Source organism: Equus asinus, chromosome 9 (assembly GCF_041296235.1).
Source record: "Equus asinus isolate D_3611 breed Donkey chromosome 9, EquAss-T2T_v2, whole genome shotgun sequence".
Classification (NCBI taxonomy): Eukaryota; Metazoa; Chordata; class Mammalia; order Perissodactyla; family Equidae; genus Equus; species Equus asinus.
This window is the reverse complement of record NC_091798.1, coordinates 12,271,086-12,289,542: the sequence shown is the minus strand read 5'-3', so window position 1 is coordinate 12,289,542 and position 18,457 is coordinate 12,271,086. Positions and strand designations below refer to the sequence as shown.

General features: G+C 56.6%; 1 protein-coding gene across 1 annotated transcript in view; it reads left to right on the top strand.

The window, feature by feature from the left end:
• The window catches only part of FGF18 (fibroblast growth factor 18), a 32,930-nt gene extending 15,211 nt beyond the window's left edge, over positions 1-17,719 (top strand). The window contains exons 4-5 of the mRNA XM_014850868.3: positions 10,332-10,438; positions 17,107-17,719. Coding sequence (XP_014706354.1) covers positions 10,332-10,438; positions 17,107-17,373 — 374 coding nt within the window. The 3' untranslated portion in view covers positions 17,374-17,719. The remainder of the gene's footprint in view (positions 1-10,331; positions 10,439-17,106) is intronic.
• The last annotated feature ends 738 nt before the right edge of the window (positions 17,720-18,457 follow it).

Genomic DNA, 18,457 nt, shown 5'->3' with positions numbered 1-18,457 from the left:
CTCGGTCTCTGTCCCTCTCTGTCTCCCTGCTCCCCATCATCTCTGTCCTCCCTCCCTGGGACCACAGCTTTCCCATCCCTCCTCCTCACCTCTCCCAGGCCCTCTGCTGGCCGCCTCTCTGGGGCCTCCCTCTCCATGCCCCTCCTCCCAGGACGCCTGGCTGTGCTGGGCAGACCCAGGTGGTGGTTTTCCCTGAGATCTGCTGTCCAGTTGCTGCCAGGGACAGGGCAGCTGGCTGGCCGGGGTGGGAGGGAGGTGCCCTCCTGGGGAGTCCCGGGAGCTCTTGCTGGCTCCTCCGGGCTGGGAGAGTACAGGGGGGTCAGACTCTGGTCTGAACCATCTGTCCACGCCCTGAGACAGGAGGCAGGAGCTCAGGAGGGAGAGAAGCCCGGAAATGGCTGGCCCCTCGCTCCAGAAACCACTTGCCCTCTCATTTCCTCTGCCTGAACTGCAGACTCAGGGAATCTCACCTGCTATGTGACCTCAGGAAACCCTTTGCCTTCTCTGGGCCTCAGTTTCCCTTCTGTATAGTACTAGGGGACTAGAGCAGTGTTTCTTAAACATTAACGGGCGTGTGAATCACCGAGGCATCTTGTTAAAATGCTCCTTGATGGGTTGGGTCTGGCGTGGGGCCTGAGCTCTGCATTTCTGACAAGGTCCAGGTGATGCTGAGGGACCATGCTTTGAGGATCCAGGGACTAGCCCATCTTGGCCGCCCCTCCAGCTCCACGAGCTCTAGGATTTAATAATTCTCTCTCAAGGAATATGTTTATCACTCCTCCAGCCCCCCAACACCGAGGGCAGCGCGAGGCCTTGCTGGTTGCTGCTGCTGCTCCATTTAAATGTCGCATTAGAAACGCAGATGAGGCGAAGGGACCCCATCTGTGAGCCCTGGGAGAGGAAGTGAGACAATGGAGCCAACTGAGGCTTCCAATCTAGATAATCAATACAAATATTATTGGGAGGCTGATTTATGTGGCCAGGCTGGGCCAGGAGGATGGAGCTGTGTTAGGGGCCTGTCCGGCCTGTGGGGGAGGGGCAGCCAGTAGTCCCTGTAAAGCCAGGGGGCCCAGCATGGTCCAAGAACCTGCTCCCTCCTTCTCAGGGCTGGGTCCAGCTGAAAGAATGATGCAGTCTGGGACTCGCATTCATACACAGGTAGAGTGCAGGTTGGGAATTTCAGCAAACACTAGGTATAAACAGCATGCCTACAAATGCCTGGAATCTGGAATCCCTGCAAACACTCGGAATCTCAGATTCGACGGCATCCTCAGGGCCTTGGCTCCAGGGGTGGGTGCAAGGTGCAGGCCCACCTTTGTCTGGGAGCCCTGCCCGGGAGCTTTGGCCTGCTTTGTGCAGTGGGCCATCTCTGGTGTAGTCTGTGTAGATGTCAGTGGGGCTTCCATACCATGCTATGCTGCAAGAGGGTCTCCCTGTGGCCCCCTAAAGCATCCCAGAGCATTCTCAGGGCTCTGCAGGTGGGCTGGGCTCTGGAGGGAGAGGTATGCTGGCCAGGGGGCTAGAGGCTTAGGTAGCAGGACACCTGGCAGGTGGGAGGCTGGAGGGAGGGCCACCCTGCCCACCTGGGATTATTACATCAGCCCCTCCCCTTCCTGCCCTTGGTTTGGTCACCTCAGTCCTGCGGGCAGTTGAAGAAACGGCACTGGACCAGGAGGCAGGACACCTGTGTTCCAGTTGCGGCTCTGCCTCTGAGCAACCCCCAGAGCTTGGGACGGGCATCTCGGGCTCTGGGCTCAGGTTTCCCATCTGCCATGTGAAGATGAGAAGGCCCCACCGCCTGCCTCCGGGGCGGGCGTGCTTAAGCTGGGGATGCTGGGGGCATCAGCCTCTCCTGGCTGCAGGAGCAGGGCCGTGGGGCCGGGACTCGAGTCTTAAAAGGGGAGAGCCAGGGGCCAGTGGGGCCTGCTGTCAGGGCGGTGTAGGGGCCCTAGCGTTGGGGAGGGTGGGGCGGGGTCATCTCTGCTTTCATAAGCCTCATCATCGATATTCCTGACTGCTTTCATTTGAAAAAACAACTTCTCTACTTCATTTAAAAAAATGATAAAGACAAACTAACAACGTTTTGCCGTGGGCCAGCCTCCCAGGACTGACAGTGGTGAGAAGAGCCCCTGAGCAGCCCCCTGGAGGGGCTGTGTCAGCCAGGGAGGTGGTCTTTTGAGGGGTTCGGCTTGTAGACCGGAGTCGGACAGGATTTGAATCTCAGCTCCACAACTTTCGAGCTGGAGAGCTTGCATCTGAGTTGGCCTTTCTGACGCTGCTTCCTCGTCTGTGAGACGGGGTGACTGAACTGAGAGAACAGCTCATGCCCAAAGTTACATGGTTATTACAGCAGGAATGTCAATAATAGCCACCTGAACTCATTGCTGTGTGGGGGCAGGGGGTTACCGTCATGGGCTCAGGACGGGGTGCCCTCTCAGGAGCTGGCCCCTGGGGCTTCCAGGAGGGACCCTGCCTCCGCCATCAGTGGGGCCCTGGCAAGTGAGCACAGGTGGGAAAGGCTGCTTCAGCGCAATTCCAAGCAGCAGGGGCTGGCTGGCCCAGCGCTGGCTGCTGTCTCAGCCGCATGAGGATGGCTCTTTGGGCCCTCCTGTTGGGTATGGCCTCGTCTTCTCTCAGTTCACACCTGGCGTCCCTCGCTCAGTCCGCACAGAAATACTGAGCACTGGGATACAGTGCTGAGTCCCACAGGTCCCGGACTGGAGCCCTCGCTCCTTCCTAGGGGCTGACTCTGAGTCGGAGGAGCCGAGGCCCCTAACTTTCTCTGTGACGCGGGCCCTCCCTGTGCCTGGGTTTCCTCACGGTTAATGGGGGCGGGGTGCCAGTCTGGCTTCCGCCAGCTCGGGCATGGGTGAGTCCGTGATTCCAGCTGGCCGTGTTGCTGCTGTTCAAGGTCACAGGGAGTCAGGCTGCCCCAGCATGGGCCCGCCCCATGGGCAGCCTCCCCGAGTCCCACTGCTCACTCTTGTCCCTCTGAGAACGTGAGCTCCTTGAAAGCAGTGACCCTTCTGTGTGTCCCCATGTCTAGGACAAGACCACGAAGAAAGCAGGCCCCCACTTAAAGGGTACTAGATGAATGAGTAAAATAATTACTGAGCAACCCAAAGCACAATCAGGGGCTGACTTGTGTGGCTCCCACAGGAAGGGATGTGGGGTCTTCGGGGGCAGTGCTGAGCTGGTGACGAGAGTGGGAGGGTCTCTTCTAGTGCCCATTTCCCTCTTTCTGGTACCTGCCGGAGGGCTGTGTTTGAGCAAGGAGCGAGGTCCGTTGGGCTGGCTGTGTGGCTGAGTCAGCTGCCCCCTGAGTCTGATGCTCCACAGCCCACTCTCCGTATGGCAGTCTAAATGTGACACTGTCCTTCAGCTGCTCCAGGCTCTCGTCTCACTTGGAATGAAATCCATGGCCTTGGATCAGCGGGAAGGCCAGGTGGCCCAGCTCCTGACTCCACTGCGGCCTCGGGCTCCACTGCCCGCTCCTTGCACACTCTGCTCCAGCCACAGCACCCCAAGCAGGTTCCAGTTTAAGGGCCTTTGCATCCTCAACCTGAGGATGCTCTTCTCCCAATATCCTCATGGCTTTTGCTCCCTCGTTTCACTTAGGCTATTGTTTGGTTGTCCCTTTTCAGGGGGTTCCCGTCTCTATCCCCTCCTCGGTATATTTCTCTTCCTAGCACTTATCGCTGTCTGACTTTCTACGGGTATTTAGTTATTTGCTCTCTGTCTCTCCTGTTATAATGCAAACTCTTTGAGGGTAGGGCTCTTGACTGTTTTGTTCACTGCCGTATCCCCACGCACAGAGCCAACACAAACAGGCGCTCAGTATATGCTTGAGCCAATGAAGGCATGGTGACCCACATGTGTGACTGGGAGTGTGGACGGGGTCATTCCCCCTGGGGCAAGTGCCTGGCACAGAGCTCAGCACACAGTAGGTGCTTTGCCAATCAGTGCTCCCGCTCTCCTCCTCTTCCTCCCCCCTCCTCTGTTCCCCCTCCTCTCCCTCCCTCCTCCTCTCCCATCCTCCCTTCCATCCTTCCAGCCAGCCTTGCAGCCTTGCACCGTGCAACAGGGATACAGCGAGCAGCAGACCCGCTTCCCCTAGGGACCCCCCCAGCTGGGAAGGGGCATTGGTAGTTCAGTCTAAACCCCTTGCCCTGTGAGCTCATGTCCCACAACTTCTGTCCCCAGTGAGGAGTGGCCACCCTCATCTCACTGTCTCTGGAGCTGAAATGGCCACACTAGAGCTACAACCAGGACTAAATATAGCTCCTGATCAATCCTATTGATTTTTCCCCTCTTCATTTCTGGCGAGCCCACGTGGCCTGTGAATCTCCTTGGGGGACTTTAGGAGAAGGGGAACGGTGGGCACCTTTGGAGAAAGCCGTAATGTGTATGTGTGTCTGTGTGTGGGTGTGTGTGGAGAGTGATGCTGAAACATCTCCAGAAAGGATTCCTTCTCCCCCACCTGCACCCCTCGCCCTTCCTCTGGAGCTGGTCCACCTTCGGGGGAGGCAGGGAGGGGGTACTGATTCGGCATGACCGCCCAGCACCTTTTGTGACAAGGACATTTGCTCGCTGGAGGACGATGCCTGGAGAGCAGCCAGCAGCACTGTCAGCGTTGGCATCGTGGCAGCCAGCACTCAGCTGGCCCGGATGGGGGCCGCTCTGCCCAGCCTCTCACGGACCCTCAGCTCCCTCTTGCTCTCAGAAGTCTTGCGGGGTTGACCCTGAGGCAGGGGGAGAAGCAGCCTGTGTTCTGCAGCTCTGTTTTCCTGGGCTCCCTCTCTCTAGTCCTGTCTCCTGTGCCTCTCTGGTTCTCAGGCTGCCTCTCTGTGCCTTTTCCTGCCATCTCCTACCCTTCAAACCAAAAGTCTTCAAAGTGAGGCCCTGGGTCACCCCCCCCCGCCCCTGGAGGCTTAGCTAGGGAATCACTGGAATCAGTCAGTCAATCAATCCATCAATATCACTTCTCTTCCCTCTGTTATCGCCGGCCTGTGTGTCTGTCCTGCTCTGCCTCCGTACCTCTGTCTGCTTCCCTGTCTCAGACTTGCTCTGGAGACACTCTGCCTGTGTTCAAATTCTGGCCCTACTGTGTGACTCTGGACAGGTAACTTAGTTGCTCAGTGCCTCAGTTCTTCATCTGTAAAATGGGCTTAATAGTTCCCACCTCATCGGGCTGTTGTAAGGATCTAATGAGACATTCCATGTCTGGACTCTAAGCACAGTGCCTGACAGATGGTAAATGCTCAAAGAAGTATTAGCTGCTATTTTTAAATTATCATTGTTACTGCACACATTTAGAGAAACAGGGAGAGAAAGAAACAAGGACAGCATGAGTTTTTCATAGAAAGGGCTTTCTTTCCAGCTCCTTTTCCTTCCACTCCCCCTTTTCTCTTTCTGCTTTCCCCTCTGGAAGCTGGAAGGAGGGCGTGGGTCCTTTGGGCTCTTCTCCCTCCTGCTGTCCTCCTGGTCCCCAGCATGGGCAGACACAGGGCTCCTGCCCTATGCTGGTCCTGGGAGGCTGGCGCTGTGGGCTTTCCTTACAGGGGAGCTTGTTGTGGGGCCCCCATCCTGCACTCACCCCTCCTCTGGTTCATAAAGCCTTTTCTTCCCTTGACCAGATCTGAAGCTGTTTCCTGCCTCTCTGGCTGTGGTCTGAACCCAGCCTCCGGTGCTCCTAAGTATCGGCTCAGAGGTGACCCAGGCACCCCTCCTCTGTCAAGGTCGTTTGGGAGTGGAGCTGGGGAGGGCCGGGCCCCAGCCTTTGGCTCCGCGGACTTCGCCACCCGCAGGCCTCTGCCCCAAAAGAGTGAAGTCAAAGGGCAGAAGCTCCCTGCCAGCCTTGGTGTACGCTCACTCGCCCCTTCAGGAGAGGCACTGGCCTGGAGGAGCAGGGCGGGGAGTAGGCAGGCCAAGACCAAGACTTCCGGGTCAGCCTGGGTTTCACTCCATCACGGTGTGACCTTGGGATTCAGTTTTCTCACCTGTAAAATGGGGATAATAGTAATGATTCTAAACTCGTGAGACTATTGTAAGGGTTAAATGAGATAATGCATATAAGGTAGTCAGAACAGTGCCCAGCACATCATAAACTCTAAATAAATGTAAGTTACTGATACTTCCTAGAGGGGCAGAACTGAAAGAGGCCTTGGAAGTCACCTAGGCCTGACCCAGAGAGGGATCAGATTTTTCCCTTTGACACACAGCGAGTCAGAATATGTGATAGTAACTGGAGGCTGGGGCTGGGTGGGCGGGAGCTCAGAGTTCCGGTGAGTGATGCGAACGACCCCAGGGAGAATGGGGCAGCCTAGGAAATTGACTGTGGGATCAGAGACTGGGTTTGAACTCCTGCCCTGCTTTGACCGGCTGTGTGCCTTTGGGAAAGTCCCTTCACCTCCCTGAATCTTGTTTTCTTTAACTCTTAAATAGCATTAGTCATACCTACCTCACAAGGCTGTTTATGCGTTTACTAAAATTTACCTATTGGTCATTTCCTGTGAGCCAGGTATGGGCTGGGTGCTGGAAATCAGTGGTGCATGAGACAGAGGAGCCCCTGCCCTCATGCAGCTTACCCTCGGGTGGGTAGAGACAGACGATCAAAAAGGCAACAGAGCAGACAGTTTGGAGAAGAGCTCTGAGGAGAATGGAGCAGGGCATGGCTAGAGCTGAACTGGGGAGGGTGGTATGACATCGGACAGCATGGCCAAGAGGGGCGTCTCTGAGGAGGTGATGTTTGAGTGACAACCTAGGAGATGAGAAGCCACTGTGGGAAGCTCTGGGCAAAGCCATCTCCAGGCAGAGGGAACAGCAAGTGCAAAGGCCCTGAGGTGGAGCATGCTTGGTGAGTTAGGGAGGAAGGGCAAGGAGGCCTGTTGGCTGGAGGGCTGTGAGCAAGGGTGGGAGGTGGGGACGGTCAGCAAGGCCAGATCACGTGCCCCTTATGGGGCCCCATAAAGAGGCTGGGTTTTAAGTGGGTTGGAGATCCCTAGGAGCCTTTCAGGAGGGAAGAGACATAATTAATCTTATGTTTTAAAAGGAACCTTCTGGCAGATGTGTGGCGGGGAGGCTGGTGGGGGGCAAGAGTGCAGAGAGAGGCAGCTGTTGACTTGTGCAGCCTGGAGGGGATGCTGGGGTGGTGGGGAGGTCCAATGAGGGGTGGCGTGAGATAATGTCACCGACTCCTCCTGCCTGGCCTGATGCAGGCCTCGAGAAGGGCACTGAGCCGAGACGAGGTTTCTAGCTCCTGAGGGCTGCATCCTGGGGGCTTGGGTCATGAGAGGGGGCAGCCTGAGGCTGAGGACCAGGCAGACTCTGGGACAAACCTGGCCTGGGTGGGTGGGGTCTCCCTCTCTCTCTTTCTCTCTCTCTCTGAGAACTGCTGCTGCTATTACTCCCCAAAGACTTTACATAATTCTGGCCCAGCTCCCTCCTGGTTATGTCATGCGCTGAGTGGGGTCTAGGTCACTCCATGGCTTGCTGTGGTCGGGAGAACAGACTTCTGGCTCCCCAGGCGTGGCAGCCCGTGCAGACCCTCCCCTCGCGGGGTGGAGGTGCAGTCCCGCCCCAGCCCCAGGCCCTTTGGACGGCTCAGGCAAAGGCCGGGGCTCCCTGTGGGGTGCTGTGGCTGAGGGGTGGTGGGGGCTTGTGCTTTGAGCTGTGTCTCCCCAGAGCTGGGAGCCCTCCCCTGGAGCCCAGGCCCCAGCAGTAAGAGGCAGGCAGACCTGATGTCAGCCCCTCCTGCTGGCTTGCTTCTCTGAACCTCAGTTTCCTACACTGTAAAGTGGGGAGGAAAACACCCAACCTTGTGGGATGTGTGACTTCAGTGGGCTCCCATGGGAGCCAGATCCGGCACGCAGCAGGCGCTGATCTGAAGACAGAGGCCCGGGCATGAGCCGGGAGAGGGGCAGACAGAAGTCTCCCCCTCAGACTCACTTGGGGTTGCCTGGACCGCAGCGCTGTGGCCTCACCCCTTTCCTACAGTCTCCCATCCGTGCTCCTCTCCTAGACCCAGAGAGAAGCAGAATATGGTTGAGCTCCCACCCTCCCCCCGCCCTTGCACAGGTAGGGCAACTGAGGCTCGGAGGGGGTGTAGCTTGCTCGAGGTCACACAGCCCAGGATGGTGATGCCAGAAATGGAATCAGACCCCAGGCATTTTCTGCTGCACTTCACAGTGTGGGATCCCAGCACCCCTGGAGTATGCTGAGGAAGTTGAGGTCAGAGGGCACGCCATGGGGAGGCCAGTTCCGCTCCCGCTCTGCCCTTTTACGGACATCTGATTTTTTCCTGCTTTTTTTTCTTTCGGGACAACAGCTTTGTTTTGCAGTTGTTAGGAAACTTAAACAACAGTTACCGTGTTTCCCCTCCCCGGCCTCTGAGAAGAGGGTGCTAGGCCCTTTGCAGCCTCATTTTGTGTCATCCTCAGAATAAGCATTGAAGATTAGGGATGACTATCCCTATTTTACAGGTGAGGAAACTGAGGCCCAAGGTCATGGAGTTGGCCAGTGGGGCAAGGGATGCGTGTCCAGGTCTGTGCATTCCAGGCCTCACCTTTCCCTCGCACGGGCAGCCTTCTTCAGCAGCTCCTGGCGTGGGGACCTCCTGACCCCCGACACTCCCCATCTTGGGTGGGACCTGAGCTTTGTGAGCAGATGCAGAAAGCATGTCCCAGAGCTGCTGTGACGTTTGGCCCTGGGGTCCCAGGGACCCAGCTACCAGGGCGAGTTACGGAGAGTTTGAATTAAAGGGGAGCAGGGAGGATGAAGGGCTGGTACCCCCCTATCTGGGGGCTGGTGAACATTCCCCACTCAGTGTTTACTAGGGATGGGGGAAGGCGCAGAGAAGAATGTGCCCCCACTGTGTTTCTAGAATTACTAAATTCTTGTTGGATCTTTAAATTTTATGTAAATTCTTCTTTTTTTCCTTGGAAAGGTGGGTATCATATTTTAATTAGTAGCGGTGTCAAAGGAGGGCTAGATTAATTATTGGAAATCCTGACTTCCAGATGGTTTTAATTTTCACAGCAGGGCACCAGGGTATATATTTTTAAATTTTTTTTATTAAAATCATACCTAGTGTATTTTAGGGGCACTGAGGTACACTCTTTGTGGCTCCAAGGATACTGTATTTAAGGCTGTGATTTTTGTTATGGAGAAGCAAGTCCCTTGTCACTGAAATTAAAATTTTGTGGGTGAGGGAGGGGCAGTGCTGGGAAGGAGAGGGTCAGGAGAGGGAGGTGAGGAATGAGGGGGTCACAGGCGAGGAAGGCAGCTGGTGGGGGTGGGGGAGTGGGGGATGGGGGATGGGGGGGAGCCAGGCACAGGGATTCAAGACCAGAGAGGAGAGCTCAGAGAAGGCACATGGCCTACCAAAGTCACATAGCACCCTGCTGGGGAGAAAATGTGAAGTGGCAGAGGGACAGGGGAAGGTCTGGACACAGCAAACCTAATCAAGGGACAGTTACCCTTTGGCCACTTGGTGTCCTTGTTCCGTTAGGGCTTTAGGGACCAACTCTGGACACCTCCATGCTGAGGGAGGCTCTGTGGGGCATGAATGGTTTAGCGTGGGGTCTCCCACCCCAGACCAGGAGGTATTGGGTCCTGACTGGGACTTCTGGGCTCCTGGGAGTTAGTCACCTTTCAACTCTGGTGGCCTTGATTGAGGCAAGTGGACTACCCTGGTCGGCCTCCCTTCCTCAGGGGCCTCCACCCTCCCCTCCCCGCACCTCCCCACTTCCAAGAAGGTGTGCGGGGGGAGGGGACACTAGCAGGGGTTCCAGATGTTTGCCCTGGAGAAAAGGGCCTCAGACCTAAATTTTGGAGGAAGTAGCTTGATGTCCCCCAAGGAAGGGTGTGTGTGTTTACTTGTGTGTGTGAGAGTAAGTGCATACGTGTGTGTGCATGCGTGCGCCCATGTGTGCTCACGTGCCATCTGTCTGTCCCCTTTTTCCAGAGACTGCTGCTTCTCTGGGGTTATTTGTATGGCTGGCTGTCCTGCTTTGGGGAATGAAGTTGGGGGCTGGGGGAGGTGGGCCATGGGAGAAGGAGGAAGGCACACAAGGGGCAGAACTCCCCTCTGGCTGAGCTGGGTCCCAAGTGGAGCCCAGAGAGGCTGGGTGGTGGGAAAAGGCGAGGACAGATTCCTTCTCCCTGCCTGAGGGGCGGGGTGCTCCAATGGGACCTGTCAAGGCCTCCCCCATTCCTGACTTTGAGGGAGTGGGGGGACCAGGGACGAGGTCAGAGGTCATTTCACTGAGCCTTAGGCCGCACCATTGCCCCTGGTTAAACAATGTGTCTTGTTCTCCTTCTGCCTTTCGAAGCCCAGCTCCTAGTGGAGACAGACACCTTTGGTAGCCAAGTCCGGATCAAGGGCAAGGAGACGGAATTCTACCTGTGTATGAACCGGAAAGGCAAGCTCGTGGGGAAGGTGAGTGATGGTCTGGGATTCCCGGGGAACTTGGGCGGGTCCCCCCCCCAGCAGTTCTCGGTAGCTGGAACAGTGTGTCCAGGGCGTCAGCCCTAAATGGAAAACAGTCCCTGTGCGTGTGTGTGTGTGTGTGTGTGTGTGTGTGAGATTTCCCCTGTAATCTCTTCCTTTCACCTCCACCCTCTTCTCTGTGCCTGCAGCCTGCCAGGCCGTGGAGTCCGTGGCTGTGACTTTGGGGAGCACACAGGGCTCTGATCTCTCCAGGTGGATGTGGAGCTCTGGCTTGCTCCGTAGTGGGAGAATCCTCCAGGGGCTCTGGGGCTCCCCGCCTGCATGCACCTGACGTCTGGGAGCAGGGAACCGCAGGCCAGTGGCTGGGGCGGTGGCGTTGTTTTAACAGTTGCCAAGGGTTTACAGCGCGTGCAATAGCGCCTCCGGAACCCACAGACTCGTCAGCGCTGGGCCCCACGGTTCTAGCATTTCAGGAAGAGTTTATTACTCTGGAACCGGCCAGAGAGCTGCATGTAAAATATCGGGGTGAGGGTGGGGGTGTGGGTGGGGTGGAGCTATGTGCCAGGGGTTCTGAGCCTCCACCAGTGCTGCTGCTTGGTGCCCCTTTTTCTCCTGGGTGTGCTTGTTTGTGAAGTTCGCACACTCACTTCCTTTGGGTTTTCCACTGGAAGGTGTTCCTGGCAGTAGCTCTATGGTGGACCATGCTCTGCATCCCCTTCTCTCTGCAAGAACCGTGCTCACCTCCACATCCAACTTGTATAACGGGAGGGGGGCTTCTGCTGGACAGGTGGAGGAGGGGGTGGAGGGCAGACCCAGATTCCAAGCAGGATGGCTTCTCCTGCTTGGGGCAAGGCCCTGGCTGATCATTTGCATTTATTACACCTTGTTGAGAGGAGGCAGCAAGACCCCTGTTCTTGTTTAAGCCATGGTTTTGATTTCCTGAATCCCCCGTCTCATCCCTCTTCCCTTCCCCCATACCCAAGTGGCTGGGGAGGGTGTAAGAGGCCAGGGAGCTGAGCCGGGGTATTTGCCCATTATTATTTGTTCATAATAAGGTACCAATAGCTTCCGTTAATTGAGCCCATACTTTCAGCCAGGCACCGGGCAACAATGCTCCCAAATGGCCGCGTGGGGGTGGTACGGCGACCATCCCCATTTCACAGAGGAGTAGGCTGAGCCTGGCCAGTCCCCGGCGCTTGTCCCAGATCCCACACTAGAGCTGGGCAGGATTCAAAGCCCAGCTTGGAAAGCAAAGATTCCAGCCCGCTGCCCACACCAAGTGAAGCCTCTCAAAGAGCAAAAGAATAGGAATCCGCTCGCGCAAACGGCTGCCAGGGGCGGTTCTGGTTAGCGATGCCCTCTGTCCGGGCCGGCCCGGCCTGGCCCCCGTGTCCTGGGCGCGCTTTGTTCCCCGGCCCCTCCCAGCCCGACCGGCTCTCGCGGGCGGCTCGCGCTCTGTCCTCGAGCGAAAGAGGGGCGGCAGCCCACCGTGCGGCCCGCGCCCCTCCCGCCCCGTCTGCGCGGTTCCCGGCATCCTGACCCCAGGAGGGCCGTCCTGGGGTCAGAAAGCAGCCCCGTCCCCTCGGGCCGCTCCCCGCCGCCCGCCGGCTGGCCGCTGAGTCACCGCTTCCACAGGAGCCGGCTCCGATTTCCTGCCCCTCGCCCTCTCTCCCGTCATTAATGCTGGGGACGGTTCAGCTGGCAGCGCGGCCGCGGCCCGCGGAGGCCCGGCCCCTCCTGCCCGCCCCCTGGCCGCGGCTCCCCCGGCGGCGGCACCGTCTGGGGCTCCTGTCTCCGGACCGGCCCGGGACGCTGCACGGGCACCCCCAAATCCACCTGTCCCGACTTGGCCCCAGGCAGGTCCCCGCTGTCTAGCCCAGCGCCCCACACTCGCTCTGGCTCCTGCCACCGCAGGCCCTGGGGTTGCTGTTCCATCAGCGACTCCCTGGCCAGGCAGGCCCAGGTCCTGGGATTACCCCTCACAGCTGGGCTGTGTCCTCTCCTTTCCTGGCTCCTGCCTCCCTTCTGGCCTCTACCTTCCCAGGAATCGTTCCTTCAGCTGCCTCAGGCGGGGGTTCCCAGCCTCAGGCTCCTCCTCTAGGCCTTTCCCCACTGCCCACCCTCAGCTTTCTGAAGCACAGAAGGATCGGGTCCCCCCTGCCTGCCACTCCCAACCCAGCTCTGAGCCAGTCCCTGGGTCCTCACCACCTCCAGGAGGAAGGCCATACTGCCTGGGGGGAGGCTCCCCGGCCTCATGGCCCTGCCACCTGCCCTCACATTCCTTGTGCCACAGACGCATGGCACTGCCAACCTCCACTCCCTGGATGGGGCCTTCAGGCTTTGTACATGCTGTTCCCTCTGCCGGGACAGCCCTTCCTCGTCCGTCTGCCCCGAGTCTTGGCTCGTCCGTCAATAGCCTCTAGCTTCCCTCACCCCTGTCAGCGCACCCACCCCGGACCCCACAGCACCTCACACCACCCTCTGTCACTCGTCTGCTAACCCCGTTGTCACTGTCTGTCTTCATGCCTACATCCCCCACTAGACTGGGAGCTCACAGAGGGCCCCTCTGGATCCGTGCCTCCGCCCTCCTCGTGCCTGCCCAGAGGGCTGCAGGGGCACCCAAGAAACAGAAATATGGTTCTTGTCTTTGGGGGATTGACTCTTAACCGATAGCCAGAATTATCCACATCACAGCCCAGAGAACCAAAGTGCGCTGGCCTCGCTGAGCCTCAGTCTCCTCTCCTGTAAAATGAGAATGACGACACTGGCACTTAGGAGGCACTTGCTTACTTGTTAAATGTGGGTCCCCTCCCTCTTTGAAGCCAGGTCACAAAGTCACTCCTTCACCGTGGGAGCCCTTGGCCTCAGCTTAGGCTCTGGCTCCCTTGGAGTGGTTCACCGGGATGGCTTTCTTGGGCGGTCTTGACCCCAGGTGCCAACCCTGCACATATCCGGCCGCAGCTGGGCACATCATTGAGCCCCAACAGAGCCTTCAAGTGCTCCAGGCCCTTGGCTGTAGCTGCTCCCTCTGCTGCATTGTACCAAAGCTCTGCCTCCGAGCGCGTCTTCTCCCTTCCACCTCTCTGGACCCCACAGCCGTCTAGCCCAGGAGGCAGTACTTCCTTTCATTCCATCAATAGTTGCTGAGTGTTGAGCACTACATACTAGGCACTTTTTCCCCATCTCTAGAGATTTTACCCAGATTGACTTTTTTCTCATCTGTCCCCTCCTGTGTGATCACTGGTGAGTCCTCTTTGGGGCAACATAGGGTCCCAGGCCCTTTCAGGGCGGGGGGTACCTTGCCCACCATCACTTCCTTGTGAGGACCGCTTTGATCGTGACTGGAATGCGACTCCACATGCCTTAAGCAAAAAAGGAATTTTTTGCCTATGTAACTAAAAAATGTGCAGGGGGCTAGTCCTAGTTTCAAGTAAGGCTGGATCTAGGGGCCAAACGACATCATCAGGATTCAGTCGTCAGATCAAATAGAAGGAGTAGGATTCCAGTTTGGAAAGGCGGAAGTTGGAGGTGGCAGTGGGGGAGAGATGATCAAATTCTACTAAATCACCAAGGTTCTGGGATGGGATGTTCACTTACTCTCTAAATACTGAGGATCTGCTTGCCTGAACCAATTGAGTCAGCATTTCTGGGGGTGAGGGCAAGCGCAAGTGTCTTTACAACTCTGCGGGCCGTCGATCGGCAGGGTCCTCGAGGTAGTCCGGAGCAGAGGGGAGGGTTAGGCCCAGGTGCGGCCTGCCGGTAGCTTCTTATCCGCTGTGTGTAAGTTTGTGGTGGGGAACTTGTGACCATCATGGGTCCCGCGGCTCCTCCCAAGGGGTTCCTGAGCTCCGGGGTGTTGGGAATTTCAGCCTGAAGGTGAGCTCCACAACCGTCATAAGTAAACCCGACATGTGTGAGCACGTGTGCCAGGCCCCCCGCCAGCCCTTGCACATCCACGAGCTTGCTTCATGCGGATGGTGGCTGTGTGGCTGGGGGAGGTGAGGTGTTTGGACCAGCAGTGCCTGCTCTTGCGCACCCTTTCTCCTCGTGGACCTGTCGGGAACTGGACAGAGGAGAAGCAACTGTAGCACAAATGCAGGTTGAGAGCCCGGCTCTGCCGCTCGCAGGCTCCATGACCTTGGGCAAGGCCGTCTGCCTCTTCAGACTCTGTTTTCTTCTATCAGGTGCAGTCTACCTCAGTGAGTTAAGAGGATTGAAATAATGGCTGTGGAAATGGCTGGCCCGTGGTTGGCAATCAATAAATGCAGAATGAATGAGTAGGGAGGCCAAACGGGCCAGGCAGAGAGCTCCAGCCCTCTGCTCGCTCTGTCCCCTTCTCATGACTGTCTCCGGGACATCAGTAAGGGATCCAGGAGGCAGAGTCTATTTTCTGTTAGATGAAGACCATTTCCTGTGTCACCCCCACCATTTCTCTCCCAGCAGAACTCTCACCCATTCAACCACAAGTGCTGTGGGCACCCCTGTCTGGGGCTAAGGCCTGTGCTGAGCCATGAGAGCGACTGAGGAGTGGTCCCAACCTCCTGAAGCTCTTGGGCTAAAGAGGAGGCATGCAGATATAGAATTGCTCTGTTGGGGGGTGGGAGGAGGAATGGGTGCCAAGGGGATTCAGAAGATGGACTATGCAAGTCCCATAAAGCTTGATGCTTGAATGGAGTCTTGAAGGAAGAGGAGGAAATGCCCAGGGAGATAGGTGGCAGTCAGGGAAGGCTTCTCAGAGGAGGTGGTTGCTGAGCTGAGCCTGGAAGGATGAAAGCAGTTTTCCAGGCAGCAGCAGGTATTCTAGGATGGGGAAACAGCCTGGCGTAGCCCTTGTTCAGTTTGCTCTGACTGTTCCATCCAGACTGGCCAAGGGACCTGGATGCAGGTGGGACAGGCAGCTTTCAGAATTATCCATGGGGGACCCTGAGCCCAGAGACCACTCCCCTCGACCCACCTTGCAGACATGCCCCGGCTGCCCTCACCAGAGTCCCTCACTGCTCACCTCCCCCACACTGTCCTCTGGGTCCCATGTGTCTCCCAGGCCCACCCTCTTCCTGCCCTGCAGCCTCCTCGAAAGATCTGGTCCTCCAGACAATGTTTTCTTACCCTGCCTGTCCCTTTCTGCAAAGTTCAGCACTTTGTCTGCAGGGCCTGAGCTTGCCCTCCGCTCAAAGGTGAACGTTCCTGGAAGCTCCAGCCCGTTTCCCACTTCAAACAAAAGGCTGGAACTTGCACCTCCGTCTCCACACACAGCCAGACCGTCGGGCTTCCAACTTGGCTGGGCACCCGTCCGGAACGAGGAGTGGGCCCGGCCTACATTTGGAGATGTTAGCTGGAAACTCAAGTGCTGCTAATTCAGCCTTCCAGCTTTGTCTTTCCCACTCTTCCACATGGAGCCGTTCGCTGTCTCAGGGAGGCGGTGCCAAGCCCTGCCCCCCCCCCCACCCTTTGCCAGGTCAGATCCCAGGAGGGAGGCCAGACCCGTCCGGACCACCTGATCTTCCGAAATGATTTTGCAAGTTCCTCCTGTGCACCAGGCTCATTTATGAGCGTCGTTCCTCGCAGTATCTCCATGATGCAGGGGTCTTTGTCCCCATTTGGTAAGGTGAGGAGTCTGAGGTTGAGAGAGGGGAGTTAACGAGCCTGAGGTCACACGAGGAAGTGTTAGAGTTGATTCAGCTTCTGACTGTGAATCTAGGGCTCCCTGGCCGGCAGAACAGAACGAGTCTCCTAGGGAGTTTACACGTCTGCTCGGGAGTCTGAAATCTCCCAACTGAGGGCACAAGCTTTGGAGTTTGGCCATGCTGAAGCTCTTATTTTTGGAGGCGCTCGCTCTTCACAGCCAACATTAAAATGCACCACATCCCACGTTAAGTGTAATTTATTATCCAGCGGTGGAGTTGAGCGGCAGTAGGGTAGCCGACTTCATGTCAGGTTTTGTGCACATCTGTGGAGACTCCTTTCTGTTGCAATTGCTAGAACACAATCTCAACGGTTTAAAGGAAGGGAGCTATTATGGGCCCACATAACAGTGAGAGAATGAGCTTCAGAGGCAGCTGGGTCCAGAGCCCAAAGGGTGCAACCAGGACTTCGTTTCTCTCATTCTCTTCCTCGTGGCTTTTCTTCCTCTGTGCTGGCTTTGCTGTCAGACGACATTTCCCCTCATGGTGATAAAATGGCTGCCTTTGCTTCAGCCTTACATGTTCCCCACATTTAAATCAACCTATGTTTTGGGGGATTGCTTATAGGAGGGCCTCAAGGAATGCTCGATTGATTGGATGGCTCAGGCCACATGCCCAGCCCTGCACCAATCACTGGGAAGTGGTGTTTGGATTGGCTAGATCTGGGTCTCTTGTTCTGGTAGAGTTGAGGTGGCAGCCCCTGCCTTACAGGGTGGAGAGTGGGGAAGGGAAGGATTCCTGAATGATAATGGGAGTCTGTTACCTCATTGGCGGGTGGGGAAGGATGCAGGGGCCAATATGACACATCCACTCCACAGATCCGGGAAATGAAATCGCTGCGGCCAAAGCTTGGGGCAGGCTCTCTGTGTGCCACTGCTCCAAGCCTGGGCCACCTGCCCGTGCCCTCTCCAGAGAGCTCTGCCCCTCGCTCCCGCCCTCTCCCTTCTCACCGCCTCCTTCTCTCTCCCCCTGTAGCCTGATGGCACCAGCAAGGAGTGTGTGTTCATTGAGAAGGTCCTGGAAAACAACTACACAGCCCTGATGTCGGCCAAGTACTCCGGCTGGTACGTGGGCTTCACCAAGAAGGGGCGGCCGCGGAAGGGCCCCAAGACCCGGGAGAACCAGCAGGATGTGCACTTCATGAAGCGCTACCCCAAGGGGCAGGCGGAGCTGCAGAAGCCCTTCAAGTACACCACGGTGACCAAGAGGTCCCGGCGGATCCGCCCCACACACCCCGGCTAGGCCGGCCATGCCCCCCAGGCCCCCCGGCTGCACCCACACTCACAGAGAACTGCATCAGAGGAATATTTTTACATGAAAAATAAGGAAGAAGCTCTATTTTTGTACATTGTGTTTAAAAGAAGACAAAAACTGAACCAAAACCCTTGGGGGAGGGGGAGCGATAAGGATTTTATTGACTTGAAACCCCCGACCACAAAAGACTCACGCAAAGGGCCTGTTGTCAACGCACAGGTGCTTGTCTCTCTAGGAACAGACAACTCAAAACTCGTCCCCAGAGGAGGACTTGAATGAGGAAAACGACACTCTGAGAAACCAAAGTCCTTTTTCCCAAAGGTTCTGAAAGCATAAAAAAAAAAAAAGCGAAAAAATAAGCAAAAAAAAAAAAAGAAAAATAAGAGAAAGTAGTACCCGCCCCCTCACCCCCCAACAAACTCCCCCTCCTCCCCAAGCCCCTATCCCTGCCCCAAACTCCAACAAAAATCGCTCTCTGGTTTGCAGTCATTTATTTATTGTCCGCTGCAAGCTGCCCCGAGACCCCGCGCAGGCAGGGCTGCCCCTCGGAGTTCTCGGCGCCTCAGCTTCCGACGACAGACGGCCTCGTCCAATCACGGTGACCCTGCATTGCTCGCAGTTCTGGAGGATGCTGCTACCCACCTTCCGTGACTCCCGTGACCTGGTACACCAATGATAAGGGAATATTTTAAAACCAGCTATATTATATATATTATATATATATAAGCTATTTATTTCACCTCTCTGTATATTGCAGTTTCATGAACCAAGTATTACTGCCTCAACAATTAAAAACAATCGACAAATTATTTAAAAAACCGTGAGGGAGTGGTGGCTGGGGGCGGGGCGGCCCCTGTGTGTGTTTCCTTCTTCCGGTCTGTGGTCTTTGCACTGAGGAGGGGGGCGGGGGCTTGCTCATTCATTCTTTCACTGGTTCATTCAACTGGCTATGCTGCCAGCACGTGCTAGGCCCTGAGAAAGCAGCCGAAAGGAAGCAGATGGAGACCTTGATTGGATGGCTGATTCAGTCATACTGTTCACATATGTCCACTCGCACCTCCTATGTGCCAAG